A 16,179-nucleotide genomic window follows, 5' to 3' on the forward strand; every position below is an offset into this window, starting at 1 on the left:
CTAAAATAATTTTGGTTGAAAATGCTGAGTTGACGCGTAAAGCAGTATGAGGCGGAAGTGTAGTTATCCACACTTGCACAAGACATCAAAACAATGTTAGGGTGTTGTGATGACACTGCTATTCCCACGTTACACTAGTTTAACTAAAACACTTTGTGTTCACATTTAAACTGTTTTAGTTACACTAGTTTAACTAAAACACTTTGTGTTCACATTTAAATTTAAACTGTTTTAGTTACACCAGTTTAACTAAACCACCTACATGTACCAAAGTGTTTTAGCTACATCAGTATAGTGAAAAGAAAATGTTCACATTTTAAGTGTGAACACAACTAGTTAAGGATATAGGTATTTTCCAGAAATAAAATGCAGAAAGCAACTTAATTTTCCAACTTTCCTTCAAAAGGTACTTCTACACATAATCTTTTACATGAGAAGTTGCAAGGCCCAGTCCCCAGTAAAACCGCATCATGCTATGTCTAGTTCATGTTCAGATTTGGAATGCGATAGGATCGTAAATATCATCTAATGGAGGCCCAGTCCCCAGTATATATCATCTGATGGAAATCAAAGAATTGCACATCGTGGGAAGAAAAGAAGTTGATGATTTATCGAAATACTTAAATATTAAAAATATTCTGGGAGACTACAGCTTTAAGTCTTAACTACTAAACATTTCACAAATGCTTTTAGAAACTTACATATTGATTATGTTTAGCTCCTTTTGTCAACACATGTTTAATGTGTAACTAATTTTTTTGGACAATAAAACAAAAATAGTGAAGTGTTACATAATAACTTGAAGTTAACTGTTTGGTCCAGCAGCTCATTTATCATTGATTGATCTTCATCTCTCAGTATTGACTGCTATAAGCAAATACAAACAAGAATTTCTGAACTTTTCTCATTTAAAAAAAAATATCAGTTAAAATAGCAATGATGTTTCATTGCAGGCCCTTGGATTTCTTTGATGACCAAAAGGTTCAGAGAAAATTATTATCGCAGAACACAAAATTATAGCTTGCACTGTTGTCTAGTTTTATCTTTTCTTTTGTTTGGTTTGGTTTTTTATCTCGACTTACCCAACAGTTTGTTAACCCATCAGGAGACATGTCAAACACATTTCTGCAGGTATGGAGCCAATGACTGTAAGATTAGTATTTTGGTACCTTTATTTATGAAACAAAATGTGATGTTTCTGACATATTTGCTGATCATAACTTGCCATTTTGACCTATAAAACTATTTTGGGGGTTGGGGGAAGTCAAAAATAAAAATATCAAATGTAATACATGTAGCTCATTGAAAAGGTATTTTTAATCTGAACACTGGGACAGTGGTTTCATTTTGATATTGCAATGTATTTATCCCCTCCCCATCCCCTATTACACAGTGATTTATTTGTCATGTACAGTTGATATAATAAGAGCACTGGTCAGGTCAGGTCAAGTCCGTGATATATCCGTCAAAAGTAAAACTATGGTACACAACACACCACCATCCCAAGTTGCATCCAAGCTTTGATGATCCCATATGAATTCAAAAGATATGGCTCAGACAAGGATTTTCTTTAAATGTGCAGTAATGTGTGAAAGGTAGGTCCCAGTGACCTATTTATGGCACACACTTAGACATGGCCATCCCAAATTGTACTTGCATGCAAGGTTTGATGATGCTATATGAATTAATAAGAAAGATGTACTCCGGAAACGAAAAGTACACATGGACAAACAGACAACCATACCATAATACAACCTATCAAAGATGGGTGTATAACTATATTTAGCATTAATTTGAGACTGGGAAGCAATACTGCAGTATGATAGACAAATGCCTTATTATTATGAATGTCTGGTGAATACAGCTATTGTTGTTTGTCTAGTGGAACACCATCTAGTAAGATAATGAGGCTGACAGATTTGTACTTTGTAGTACAGAATCTACATATCAGTTTTAAAAAGTGTGTTCTTGTAAAAGTATGTAATCCAGTCTGTTTTCAAGTGATGTGATTAATAACATAAGTTTCCTTTGTTTGTTCATCTTTCTTGTGATGTGATTAATAACAAGTTTCCTTTGTCACTAGTTTATTTGTTCATCTTTCTTGTGATGTGATTAATAACAAGTTTCCTTTGTCACTAGTTTATTTGTTCATCTTTCTTGCATGTGGGGCGGGACGTAGCTCAATGGTAAAGTGCTTGTTTGATGTGCGGTCAGTCTAGGATTGATCCCCGTCGGTGGGCCCATTGTGCTATTTCTCGTTCCAGCCAGTGCATGATGACTAGCAACCCTTGCTGCTAATGGAAAAAATGTAGGGGTTTTCTCTCCAAGACTATAGGTCAAAATGATCAAATGTTTGACACTGCAGTCAGTCGATGATTAATAAAATGTTTGACATCCAATAGTCGATGATTAATAAAATCAATGTGCTCTAGTGGTGTCGTTAAACAAACTTTTTTCTTGTATGTGTACAGTGTTATGAATTTCATACAAATGTTTAACACTGCCCTTTGTTAAGATCCAAGAGTAAAGTTTTGTCACTTCCTCTAAAGAGTAATGTCTGGGAGTACCGACTGTCAAGCTGTAACGTACCGACTGTCAAGCTGTAACGTACTTCCTCTAAAGAGTAATGTCTGGGAGTACCGACTGTCAAGCTGTAACGTACCGACTGTCAAGCTGTAACGTACTTCCTCTAAAGAGTAATGTCTGGGAGTACCGACTGTCAAGCTGTAACGTACTTCCTCTAAAGAGCAATGTCTGGGAGTACCGACTGACAAGCTGTATCGTACTTCCTCTAAAGAGTAATGTCTGGGAGTACCGACTGTCAAGCTGAAACGTACTTCCTCTAAAGAGTAATGTCTGGGAGTACCGACTGTCAAGCTGTAACGTACTTCCTCTAAAGAGTAAAGGCCATCGGTCTACAGGCTGGTAGGTACTGGGTTCGGATCCGTTGAGGCATGGGATTTTTAATCCAGATACCGACTCCAAACCCTGAATGAGTGCTCCGCAAGGCTCAATGGGTAGGTGTAAACCACTTGCACCGACCAGTGATCCATAACTGGTTCAACAAAGGCCATGGTTTGTGCTATCCTGCCTGTGGGAAGCACAAATAAAAGATCCCTTGCTGCTAATCGGAAAGAGTAGCCCATGTAGTGGCGACAGCGGGTTTCCTCTCAAAATCTGTGTGGTCCTTAACCATATGTCTGACGCCACATAACTGTAAATAAAATGTGTTGAGTGCGTCGTTAAATAAAACATTTCTTTCTTTGTAAAGAGTAATGTATGGGAGTACCGACTGTCAAGTGTCCAACTTAAAGAGATTTTAGAACAACTAAAATTACATATTAAATAAATATTTGTGCATTTAGAATATCAGTGTCTGTATAAACAAACTGTTTCTGGTCATGACTGGACTTTACTTCCCAATGATTTAATCACATCGTTAATGGACAATGGGCCTATAATTCACACTAACAGAGGTTAAATATACAATAAAAACAACAAAATAAAATAAACACATTTAATATTGAATGAGCATGAAAAATAATGACATCACTATGTTGATGGTACTGTGTTTGTCGAATATGTGAAAATGATATTTGTCCAGTTTCTGGAAATGTCTTCCGACAGTCCTCGAATCACCAGTGAAAGCAGACACACTACTGTGATACTGGATGTGTTGCACAGATATTGTTTGAAATTCTTTCCAACAGCCTATGGTAATCGGCCATTTTGTCTGTCAATTCCTGAAACATCTGAAAGTAAAGAAATACCATTTTAGCAACAAATTATATTAAACCAAGTTTGGACATGCCTTTAATGCCGATCTTTTTGTTCACTTCTCATTGAAAACTAAAACCATTAGTGTGAAGTGTTTGTTCACTTCCCATGGAATACTAAAACCATTACTGTGATGTGTTTGTTCACTTCCCATGGAATACTAAAACCATTACTGTGATGTGTTTGTTCACTGAATACTAAAACCATTACTGTGACGTGTTTGTTCACTTCCCATGGAATACTAAAACCATTACTGTGATGTGTTTGTTCACTTCCCATGGAATACTAAAACCATTACTGTGATGTGTTTGTTCACTTCCCATGGAATACTAAAACCATTACTGTGATGTGTTTGTTCACTGAATACGAAAACCATTACTGTGTTGTGATTGTTCACTTCCCATGGAATACTAAAACCATTACTGTGATGTGTTTGTTCACTTTTCATTGAATACTAAAACAATTAGTGTGATGTTTTTGTTCACTTTTCATTGAATACTAAAACAATTAGTGCGATATTTGTTCACTTCCCATGGAATACAATTGTGATGTGTTTTTCGTAATTTCTCATGAGATAATTATGGTCAATAACTACGGTCAATGACTACGGTCAATGACTACGGTCAATAACTACGGTCAATAACTACGGTCAATGACTACGGTCAATAACTACGGTCAATGACTACGGTCAATGACTACGGTCAATAACTACGGTCAATAACTACGGTCAATCACTACGGTCAATGACATACGGTCAATAACTACGGTCAATAACTACGGTCAATGACATACAGTCAATAACTACGGTCAATAACTACGGTCAATGACATACAGTCAATAACTACGGTCAATGACTACGGTCAATGACTACGGTCAATAACTACGGTCAATGACTACAGTCAATAACTACGGTCAATGACATACAGTCAAGCATCAGAGGTAATTAGAGAGGAAGGAAGGAAATGTTTCTTATTTAACGACGCACTCAACACATTTTATTTTCGGTTATATGGTTACGGACCACATATATTAAGGGAGGGAACCCGATGTCGCCACTTCAAGGGCTACTGCTTTCGATTAGCAGCAAGGTATCTTTTATATGCACTATTCCATAGACAGGATTGCACATACCACAGATTTGATGTACCAGTCGTGGTGCACTGGCTGGAGTGAGAAACAGCGCAATGGGGTGATCGATCCCAAACTGATAGCCCATCAAGCGAGGTCTTTACCATTGGTCTATGCCTCCCCCCACCCCCAATTAAGAGAGGAAACCCACTGCTACCAACCCATGATTTACTCTTTTCACTTGAAAGCAAGATGTGAGAAAGAAACATAATAATATGCCTACATAAAAGTTTATATGAAAGTTTTCAGACAGGACATCACACACCATTGCCTCGACTCATACGTGACGGAGAACAGGTACTACCAATGGTACACAAAAAACTTACTCTGTTGTATGTTGGGTCATCCTGGTGATCTTTAATGGCTGCAAGCAGCTGGTCGATGCTTACGTAAGGAATCCAAGCTTCTTGAGGAATGTGATGTACACATCCCTGGAAAAAATTAAATTTTATAAATTTCAATGTCATTCAGGCTTCCCACATGTATGTATCTTGTAAAAACATTCCATGACAAAATAATTCTTAAAAACTGTAAAGAATAAATATAGGAGTCAACATACATTGATCAAGTAATATTAATTCTAATTGGTTTAAATTTTATTTAAATCTTTTTTTTAAAGGTGACATCCCCTGCCATATATCCATCCTCTCCAAATTAAAAAATGTCATTGGGTTTATACATTTTAAAAGTTATTTTATGGTAAGTTTACCAAGCATGTTGGAAACACACTGCTACTCCAACTACTGCTGACACACTGCTACTCTACCTACTGCTGACACACTGCTACTCCAACTACTGCTGACACACTGCTACTCTACCTACTGCTATCGCACTGCTACTCTACCTACTGCTAACACACGGCTACTCTACCTACTGCTAACGCACTGCTACTCTACCTACTGCTAACGCACTGCTACTCTACCTACTGCTAACACACGGCTACTCTACCTACTGCTAACGCACTGCTACTCTACCTTCTGCTAACGCACTGCTACTCTACCTACTGCTAACGCACTGCTACTCTACCTTCTGCTAACGCACTGCTACTCCACCTACTGCTACTCTACCTACTGCTAACGCACTGCTACTCTACCTACTTATAACGCACTGCTACTCTACCTACTGTTAATATACTGCTACTCTACCTACTGCATTTGTTGCTAAACTTGCCAAATACAGGTCCAATAAAGGAATGATGAACTTATTTCCTTCACTTACTTTCAAGCTGAACAGTTTGCTGTCCTGCCCTTGCAGAGAGACTGACACAGCATCAATCAGTTCCACACTGAGCTGGTGAGCCTCTTCCAACAGATCATAGTCAATGTACAACCGTAACAACTCTTCTGCATTCAAACTCTGAAATACACAACTACTATGATAACTAGCATTCTGAGAGTACTGCTAAATCAATGCATGTCACCTAGCGTTCAAGACCATGACTAAACACTGCCTAATCCCCATGGGAGTCAAACTTGATCTGTAGTTCTACATGTTTAGCCTGAACACAAAATGTTAGCTCAATATCTTGATGTATTTTGAACAAAAGAGATTCCGATGAACTATATGCAAGATGGTCAGATAGAGACAAAACAAACAGTGCCCTCTGGTTGGACTGGTAGGGGACTAATAATCTATTTTTAAAAATGCCTACCAAGATCTGTACAGGTTATTCATATGTATCGCGGATTTAGGCCAATTTTTATTCACATATTTACCTTTGACGCCCAACAGCCAATGTATGCTCTCACTGACATGTCTTGTTCATAACATTCCACGAAGCGATCTTGTCGCTGTACCTACTATTGCAAACTTAATTGTGTTCTACGATCATCAGCCCATCCAGGACGCAGCGTAGCTTACTATGATTGTAAATTACAGTGAAAATTTACAATTGGTACGAGGCAGTAGTAAGCCACTAACGTAGATGTCAAACGGCAGTTAGATGATGATTTGATCATTTTCTAAGAAGGATACTAACATGTAAAAATGGATCTAACATATACCAAATACCTTTTATCAAACTTGGCATTCGATGAAAACATTTCAAGCCATACGACCTTCATACGAAAATACGGGAGATAACTCTCATGTCTTATGCATTTGGCAGAATTATCACATAGCAAATAAATTGACAAAATTACTTCACTGATGTCCGATACCAATTAATACATCCAAGATGTTCTGAAAAGTTGGTAACCAATTTATTATTCAACTAATTCGCACTTCTTCACAAAGAAGATTTTAATTATTAAAGATGCACTTACGACTACAGCAAGGTTGCTTTGTAGAACAGCTGTAAAGTTTACAATGTCAGTTGTAAAATTCATCGTAAGTCACTACAATGAACCTAGTCCTACAATAAACCTAGTCACTACAATGAACCTAGTCCTACAATTAACCTAGTCACTACAATGAACCTAGTCCTACAATGAACCTAGTCCTACAATAAACCTAGTCACTACAATAAACCTAGTCACTACAATGAACCTAGTCACTACAATGAACCTAGTCCTACAATGAACCTAGTCACTACAATTAACCTAGTCCTACAATAAACCTAGTCACTACAATGAACCTAGTCACTACAATGAACCTAGTCACTACAATGAACCTAGTCACTACAATGAACCTAGTCCTACAATGAACCTAGTCACTACAATGAACCTAGTCACTACAATGAACCTAGTCACTACAATGAACCTAGTCACTACAATAAACCTAGTCCTACAATGAACCTAGTCACTACAATGAACCTAGTCCTACAATGAACCTAGTCACTACAATGAACCTAGTCCTACAATAAACCTAGTCACTACAATGAACCTAGTCACTACAATAAACCTAGTCCTACAATAAACCTAGTCACTACAATGAACCTAGTCCTACAATGAACCTAGTCACTACAATGAACCTAGTCACTACAATGAACCTAGTCACTACAATGAACCTAGTCACTACAATGAACCTAGTCACTACAATGAACCTAGTCACTACAATAAACCTAGTCACTACAATGAACCTAGTCACTACAATGAACCTAGTCACTACAATGAACCTAGTCCTACAATGAACCTAGTCACTACAATTAACCTAGTCACTACAATGAACCTAGTCACTACAATGAACCTAGTCACTACAATGAACCTAGTCACTACAATAAACCTAGTCCTACAATGAACCTAGTCACTACAATAAACCTTAGCTTCAATGTTTGTGTGGAACGGGGCCTGGGCCCAGACTTTGGAAGCTATCGTAGTGCTATGATATTGTAAACCGTCTCAGGCTATGGCATGCATTATGACTTCATACAAATCATAGTTTATATGAGAGTTTTATGATATCGTAGTGCTATGATATTGTAAACCGTCTCAGGCTATGGCATGCATTATGACTTCATACAAATCATAGTTTATATGACATTTTTATGATATCGTAGTGCTATGATATTGTAAACCGTCTCAGGCTATGGCATGCATTATGACTTCATACAAATCATAGTTTATATGAGAGTTTTATGATATCGTAGTGCTATGATATTGTAAACCGTCTCAGGCTATGGCATGCATTATGACTTCATACAAATCATAGTTTATATGAGAGTTTTATGATATCGTAGTGCTATGATATTGTAAACCGTCTCAGGCTATGGCATGCATTATGACTTCATACAAATCATAGTTTATATGAGAGTTTTATGATATCGTAGTGCTATGATATTGTAAACCATCTCAGGCTATGGCATGCATTATGACTTCATACAAATCATAGTTTATATGACAGTTTTATGATATCGTAGTGCTATGATATTGTAAACCGTCTCAGGCTATGGCATGCATTATGACTTCATACAAATCATAGTTTATATGAGAGTTTTATGATATCGTAGTGCTATGATATTGTAAACCGTCTCAGGCTATGGCATGCATTATGACTTCATACAAATCATAGTTTATATGAGAGTTTTATGATATCGTAGTGCTATGATATTGTAAACCGTCTCAGGCTATGGCATGCATTATGACTTCATACAAATCATAGTTTATATGAGAGTTTTATGATATCGTAGTGCTAAGATAGCTTCGAAAAATGTCTAGCATAGAGCCAATTTTACTAAACATCATAAGTTTACGTCTGCGACTAACAGATATAATGGCAGTGTTTCTGCCAGAAAGAATTTTTTGGGTATGGTGCTATGAAATTTAATATTTACAATGTGTGTGCTGAATGCAACCGCAGTCGACGAGGTATGAAATAATAAATTTAATATTTACAATGTGTGTGCTGAATGCAACCGCAGTCGACGAGGTATGGAAAGTATGAAATAATAAATTTTGTCAAAATGTCAACTTAAAAAAAATTAAATCTGCAAAAACATTTAGGTATGGCACCACCCCCATTTTACCCTCTGGCAGTAAATGTGGTTTACCCTCTGGCAGTAAATGTGGTTTACCCTCTGGCAGTAAATGTGGTTCACTTGTAGATTAACACCCGTTTTACCCTCTGGCAGTAAATGTGGTTCACTTGTAGATTAACACCCGTTTTACCCTCTGGCAGTAAATGTGGTTCACTTGTAGATTAACACCCGTTTTACCCTCTGGCAGTAAATGTGGTTCACTTGTAGATTAACACCCGTTTTACCCTCTGGCAGTAAATGTGGTTTACTTGTAGATTAACATTCATGTGCAAAACTAGGCTTACGATGTTTAGTGAAACTAGACCCCATAGTTGTAAAGAAATAGTTTAGTTAGAAAGAAAGAAATGTTTTATTTAATGACGCACTCAACACATTTTATTTATGGTTATATGGCATCAGACATATGGTTAAGGACCACACAGATTTTGAGAGGAAACCCGCTGTCGCTACATGGGCTACTCTTTCCGATTAGCAGCAAGCGATCTTTTATTTGCGCTTCCCACAGGCAGGATAGCACAAACCATGGCCTTTGTGGAACCAGTTATGGATCACTGGTCGGTGCAAGTGGTTTACACCTACCCACTGAGCCTTGCGGAGCACTCACTCAGGGTTTGGAGTTGGTATCTGGATTAAAAATCCAATGACTCGACTGGGATCCGAACCCAGTACCTACCGGCCTGTAGACCGATGGCCTAACCACGACGCCACCGAGGCCGGTAGTTTAGTTAGAAGTACATGTACTTGACTGGTTAATACATGTTATGAATTTTGATTCGGACAGGTTAACACTGGTTAATTCTCACACCTTTCTGGTTTTAAAACATTTTTAAATTAAATAATAATAGGTGGACGAAAAGATCAAAGGGTGAAATATTAAAATTCTTATAACTCTGGCCAAGATTTTCCAAAACAAAATATACTGTAGATCCTGAAATTAATGTGAAGTTATTGACAAGTTATTCAAATACCAATATATTTTATAAAACACAATTTGGGGAATATAATTATTATAAAGTTTAATTATTGAATCAGTAGCACAGCTCCTTGTCAGCCATCTGCGATGGATGCAGTGTCTTTCGCTACTCGTCACTGAGTTGACATCATTCACCTGTGATGGTTGCAGTGTCATTCACTACTATCACAGAGTTGAAACCATTCACCTGTGATGGTTGCAGTGTCATTTGCTACTATCACAGAGTTGACACCATTCACCTGCGATGGTTGCAGTGTCTTTCGCTACTCGTCACTGAGTTGACATCATTCACCTGTGATGGTTGCAGTGTCATTCACTACTATCACAGAGTTGAAACCATTCACCTGTGATGGTTGCAGTGTCGTTTGCTACTATCACAGAGTTGACACCATTCACCTGTGTCGTTTGCTACTATCACAGAGTTGACACCATTCACCTGCGATGGTTGCAGTGTCTTTCACTACTCGTCACAGAGTTGACACCATTCACCTGTGATGGTTGCAGTGTCGTTCACTACTATCACAGAGTTGACACCATTCACCTGTGATGGTTGCAGTGTCGTTCACTACTCATCACAGAGTTGACATCATTCACCTGCGATGGTTGCAGTGTCTTTCACTACTCGTCACAGTGTTGACACCATTCACCTGCGATGGTTGCAGTGTCATTCGCATTCATTCAGGGATTTGATGGGCCTCGGTGGCGTAGTGGTTAGGCCATCGGTCTACAGGCTGGTAGGTACTGGGTTCGGATCCCAGTCGAGGCATGGGATTTTTAATCCAGATACCGACTCCAAACCCTGAACGAGTGCTCTGCAAGGCTCAGTGGATAGGTGTAAACCACTTGCACCGACCAGTGTTCCATAACTGGTTCAACAAAGGCCATGGTTTGTGCTATCCTGCCTGTGGGAAGCACAAATAAAGATCCCTTGCTGCTAATCGGAAAGAGTAGCCCATCTAGTGGCGACAACAGGTTTCCTCTTAAAATCTGTGTGGTCCTTAACCATATGTCTGGCGCCATATAACCGTAAATAAAATGTGTTGAGTGCGTCGTTAAATAAAACATTTCTTTCTTTTCTTTCTTTCATTCAGGGACATTATATTCATGATCCAATCTGAAAATTGTGCTGAATGAAAAAATGGCAGGTAGACCTAAATGGTAAATGTTAAGTTAAGGCTATCAGAAATGTAGCTCAGGCTACAAGACGCAGACAATGGAAGTGTTGCCAGACACCTACCTTGTACCGGTTGACAAACCAAGCGGGAAGAGCAAATCCATGAGACAGCAGCTTTTCCCCAGTACACCGGTGATATTTAGCGGTTTTATCTTCGTAACATTCTAAATACTTCTGCAGCATCGCCCACGCCTGGTCTGAAGCACTGAAAACAGTTTCATACAACCTTATGTCAACTAGTTTATTATTGCTACAAAGTACTAGAATAAGAAACACAACTTAAACTTAATATTTCTGTCCACAGAATGTGCTTGGTGTCCACCTTAGGTGTGATAATCAGTTACCCTCCATGCATTCACTATCCCCTCCCATCCAACAAAGGCCCTGGTGTGTACTGTCCGCTCTAAGACCCTGGTGTGTACTGTCCGCTCTAAGGGCCTGGTGTGTACTGTCCGCTCTAAGGGTCTGGTGTGTACTGTCCGCTCTAAGGCCCTGGTGTGTACTGTCCGCTCTAAGGGCCTGGTGTGTACTGTCCTCTCTAAGGGTCTGGTGTGTACTGTCCGCTCTAAGACCCTGGTGTGTACTGTCCGCTCTAAGACCCTGGTGTGTACTGTCCGCTCTAAGGGCCTGGTGTGTACTGTCCTCTAAGGCCCTGGTGTGTACTGTCCGCTCTAAGGGCCTGGTGTGTACTGTCCTCTCTAAGGGCCTGGTGTGTCTGTCCGCTCTAAGGCCCTGGTGTGTACTGTCCGCTCTAAGGGTCTGGTGAGTACTGTCCGCTCTAAGGGTCTGGTGTGTACTGTCCTCTAAGGGCCTGGTGTGTACTGTCCTCTCTAAGGCCCTGGTGTGTACTGTCCGCTCTAAGGGCCTGGTGTGTCTGTCCGCTCTAAGGCCCTGGTGTGTACTGTCCGCTCTAAGGGCCTGGTGTGTACTGTCCTCTCTAAGGGCCTGGTGTGTCTGTCCGCTCTAAGGCCCTGGTGTGTACTGTCCGCTCTAAGGGCCTGGTATGTACTGTCCTCTCTAAGGGCCTGGTGTGTACTGTCTGCTCTAAGGGCCTGGTGTGTACTGTCCTCTCTAAGGCCCTGGTGTGTACTGTCTGCTCTAAGGCCCTGGTGTGTACTGTCCGCTCTAAGGCCCTGGTGTGTACTGTCCTCTAAGGGCCTGGTGTGTACTGTCCGCTCAAAGGGCCTGGTGTGTACTGTCCGCTCTAAGGGTCTGGTGAGTACTGTCCGCTCTAAGGGTCTGGTGTGTACTGTCCTCTAAGGGCCTGGTGTGTACTGTCCTCTCTAAGGCCCTGGTGTGTACTGTCCGCTCTAAGGGCCTGGTGTGTACTGTCCGCTCTAAGGGCAAGTTTAATTGGCACATTGTGGACATCTGTGCTCAGCTTCAAGTACAAGGTATACATCTTTCATGTGCAGAAAGAAATATATAATGATTCTTATCTCTGTTCGATAACGATTGTTTGGTATTGTGCAATAAATTAAATTGAATGGAATATTCATAGTCAGCCCTATATTAAATACAACTGCCCTGTAGATAGCCATTCCAATGTTAAATATGACTGCCCTGTACATAGCCAGCCCTATGTTAAATATGACTGCCCTGTAGATAGCCAGCACTATGTTAAATATGACTGCTGTGTACATAGCCAGCACTATGTTAAATATGACTGCCCTGTAGATAGCCAGCACAATGTTAAATATGACTGCCCTGTACATAGCCAGCACTATGTTAAATATGACTGCCCTGTAGATAGCCAGCACTATGTTAAATATGACTGCCCTGTAGATAGCCAGCACTATGTTAAATATGACTGCCCTGTAGATAGCCAGCACTATGTTAAATATGACTGCCCTGTACATAGCCAGCCCTATGTTAAATATGACTGTCCTGTAGATAGCCAGCACTATGTTAAATACAACTGCCCTGTAGATAGTCAGCACTATGTTAAATACAACTGCCCTGTAGATAGCCAGCACTATGTTAAATATGACTTCCCTGTAGATAGCCAGCACTACGTTAAATATGACTGCCCTGTAGATAGCCAGCACCTACCTTAAATATGACTTCCCTGTAGATAGCCAGCACCATGTTAAATATGATGGTCCTGTAGATAGCCAGCATTACGTTAAATATGACTGTCCTGTAGATAGCCAGACCCATGTTAAATATGACTGCCCTGTAGATAGTCAGCATTATGTCAAATATGACTGCCCTGTACATAGCCAGCCCTATGTTAAATATGACTGTCCTGTAGATAGCCAGACCCATGTTAAATATGACTGCCCTGTAGATAGTCAGCACTATGTTAAATACAACTGCCCTGTAGATAGCCAGCCATATGTTAAATGACAAAGATGGTCGCTTCCATCGATCAGTAGCTTACGACAGTTACCGTTACATAATTTAATAGTATTTCAAACAGCATCTAGTGTGTCCCATACCAGTATCCATTTGTACATTTGATATACACAATAAAAGTCATATTTATTTGAGCAATGAAAATATTTTAATTTGATCATTTCAGCAATATCGGACTGTAAAAAACCACTTATTTGGAGACAGATTAATCACGTGATCAGAAAGGTCATTCTGTCTTTTGTGTCCACCAACTCTCATCCGATATTTAGTCCTCAACTGTTGACTGAATTGGTCGTAATGATGATTTTCACTTATTGTCATTTGTTTATTCAACAATTCCTAATAAAATATCAGAAACTTTTCATTTTGTTAGAGATATCAATGCTTATAAAAACAATGGAAGTGGTAGTATTCATCATTAAAGATGGGTGCCAAATAATATATACATTGCCTTTACAAAAACGAAACTACTTTTATCAGCTTGAAATATCAGCGACTGATTTATTCTAAAATGATAGAAATAAAAAGAACAGAAAAATGTTATCCCATATTAGGGAATAACTTAAAAACAAATCTTTAATATTTTTCAGATATTTTGAAATCTTTATCAAAATAATATTAAAATTTTGATCGGATCACTAAAACGAATGCCGGTGAATGTCAAACGGACAATATCTCCAGTTCACAACATAAAAGATGAGTCATCATACCAACTTGTTTGTACCAGATACTGAGGGGCAGAATACAGAACAGGTCTTTCAACAAAGTCGACCAACACACAATCATATACCAATCAAGGTTTCAATTTGTTTAATAATTTGAATGGTGGGGTGGGTGTGGGTGTGGGGGTGTTGCAGTCAAGGAGAACACGGTGTACAGTAGTCAAGTGGACCTGAGCACAAAAAGATCCTTATGAAGTATGGAATTGAGCAAGTACAAAGAGGGCAAAAAGATCCTGATGAAGTGTGGAATCGAGTAAGTACAAAGAGGGTAAAAAGATCCTGATGAGGTGTGGAATCGAGTAAGTACAAAGAGGGCAAAACGATCCTGATGAGGTGTGGAATCGAGTAAGTACAAAGAGAGCAAAAAGATCCTGATGAAGTATGGAATCGAGTAAGTACAAAGAGGGCAAAAAGATCCTGATGAAGTGTGGAATCGAGTAAGTACAAAGAGGGCAAAAAGATCCTTATGAAGTGTGGAATCGAGTAAGTACAAAGAGGGCAAAAAGATCCTGATGAAGTGTGGAATCGAGTAAGTACAAAGAGGGCAAAAAGATCCTGATGAAGTGTGGAATCGAGTAAGTACAAAGAGGGCAAAAAGATCCTTATGAGGTGTGGAATCGAGCAAGTACAAAGAGGGCAAAAAGATCTTATGAAGTGTGGAATCGAGTAAGTACAAAGAGGGTAAAAAGATCCTGATGAGGTGTGGAATCGAGTAAGTACAAAGAGGGCAAAAAGATCCTGATGAAGTGTGGAATCGAGTAAGTACAAAGAGGGCAAAAAGATCCTGATGAAGTGTGGAATCGAGTAAGTACAAAGAGGGTAAAAAGATCCTTATGAAGTGTGGAATCGAGTAAGTACAAAGAGGGTAAAAAGATCCTTATGAAGTGTGGAATCGAGTAAGTACAAAGAGGGCAAAAAGATCCTTATGAAGTGTGGAATCTAGTAAGTACAAAGAGGGCAAAAAGATCCTGATGAAGTGTGGAATCGAGTAAGTACAAAGAGGGCAAAAAGATCCTGATGAAGTGTGGAATCGAGCAAGTACAAAGAGGGCAAAAAGATCCTGATGAAGTGTGGAATCGAGTAAGTACAAAGAGGGCAAAAAGATCCTTATGAGGTGTGGAATCGAGCAAGTACAAAGAGGGTAAAAAGATCCTTATGAGGTGTGGAATCGAGCAAGTACAAAGAGGGTAAAAAGATCCTTATGAAGTGTGGAATCGAGTAAGTACAAAGAGGGTAAAAAGATCCTTATGAGGTGTGGAATCGAGTAAGTACAAAGAGGGTAAAAAGATCCTTATGAGGTGTGGAATCGAGTAAGTACAAAGAGGGTAAAAAGATCCTTATGAAGTGTGGAATCGAGTAAGTACAAAGAGGGTAAAAAGATCCTTATGAAGTGTGGAATCGAGTAAGTACAATTGGGTAAGTAGAAAGTACTTGCCCGGTCGCCAAATGTGAGTAAAAATTCTGACGGACGAGTTAAAAAATACAACTACCAGTCTGACGGGGATCCGTCTTTTTTTTATTGACTAATTTAATTTGTTACATACATAACCCTATTTTGTTTTTGCATTGAATTCGCGGTGTGTTCTGAATAGATTGTTCTGTTAAACACCTTCAGGATGTCACTTGAATTTAA

General features: G+C 39.2%; 1 protein-coding gene across 1 annotated transcript in view; it reads right to left on the reverse strand.

Moving 5' to 3' along the window:
• Window positions 1-3,503: 3,503 nt before the first annotated feature.
• LOC121380558 (nuclear pore complex protein Nup160-like) overlaps window positions 3,504-16,179 on the reverse strand; it is a 198,976-nt gene continuing 186,300 nt past the window's right edge. Inside the window, exons 29-32 of the mRNA XM_041509426.1 lie at window positions 11,530-11,671; window positions 6,124-6,261; window positions 5,232-5,336; window positions 3,504-3,752 (exon numbers count right to left, since the gene is read on the reverse strand). Of these exons, the coding sequence (XP_041365360.1) occupies window positions 3,657-3,752; window positions 5,232-5,336; window positions 6,124-6,261; window positions 11,530-11,671 (481 nt within the window). The 3' untranslated portion in view covers window positions 3,504-3,656. The remainder of the gene's footprint in view (window positions 3,753-5,231; window positions 5,337-6,123; window positions 6,262-11,529; window positions 11,672-16,179) is intronic.

Source organism: Gigantopelta aegis, chromosome 9 (assembly GCF_016097555.1).
Source record: "Gigantopelta aegis isolate Gae_Host chromosome 9, Gae_host_genome, whole genome shotgun sequence".
In the NCBI taxonomy this organism is placed as follows: Eukaryota; Metazoa; Mollusca; class Gastropoda; order Neomphalida; family Peltospiridae; genus Gigantopelta; species Gigantopelta aegis.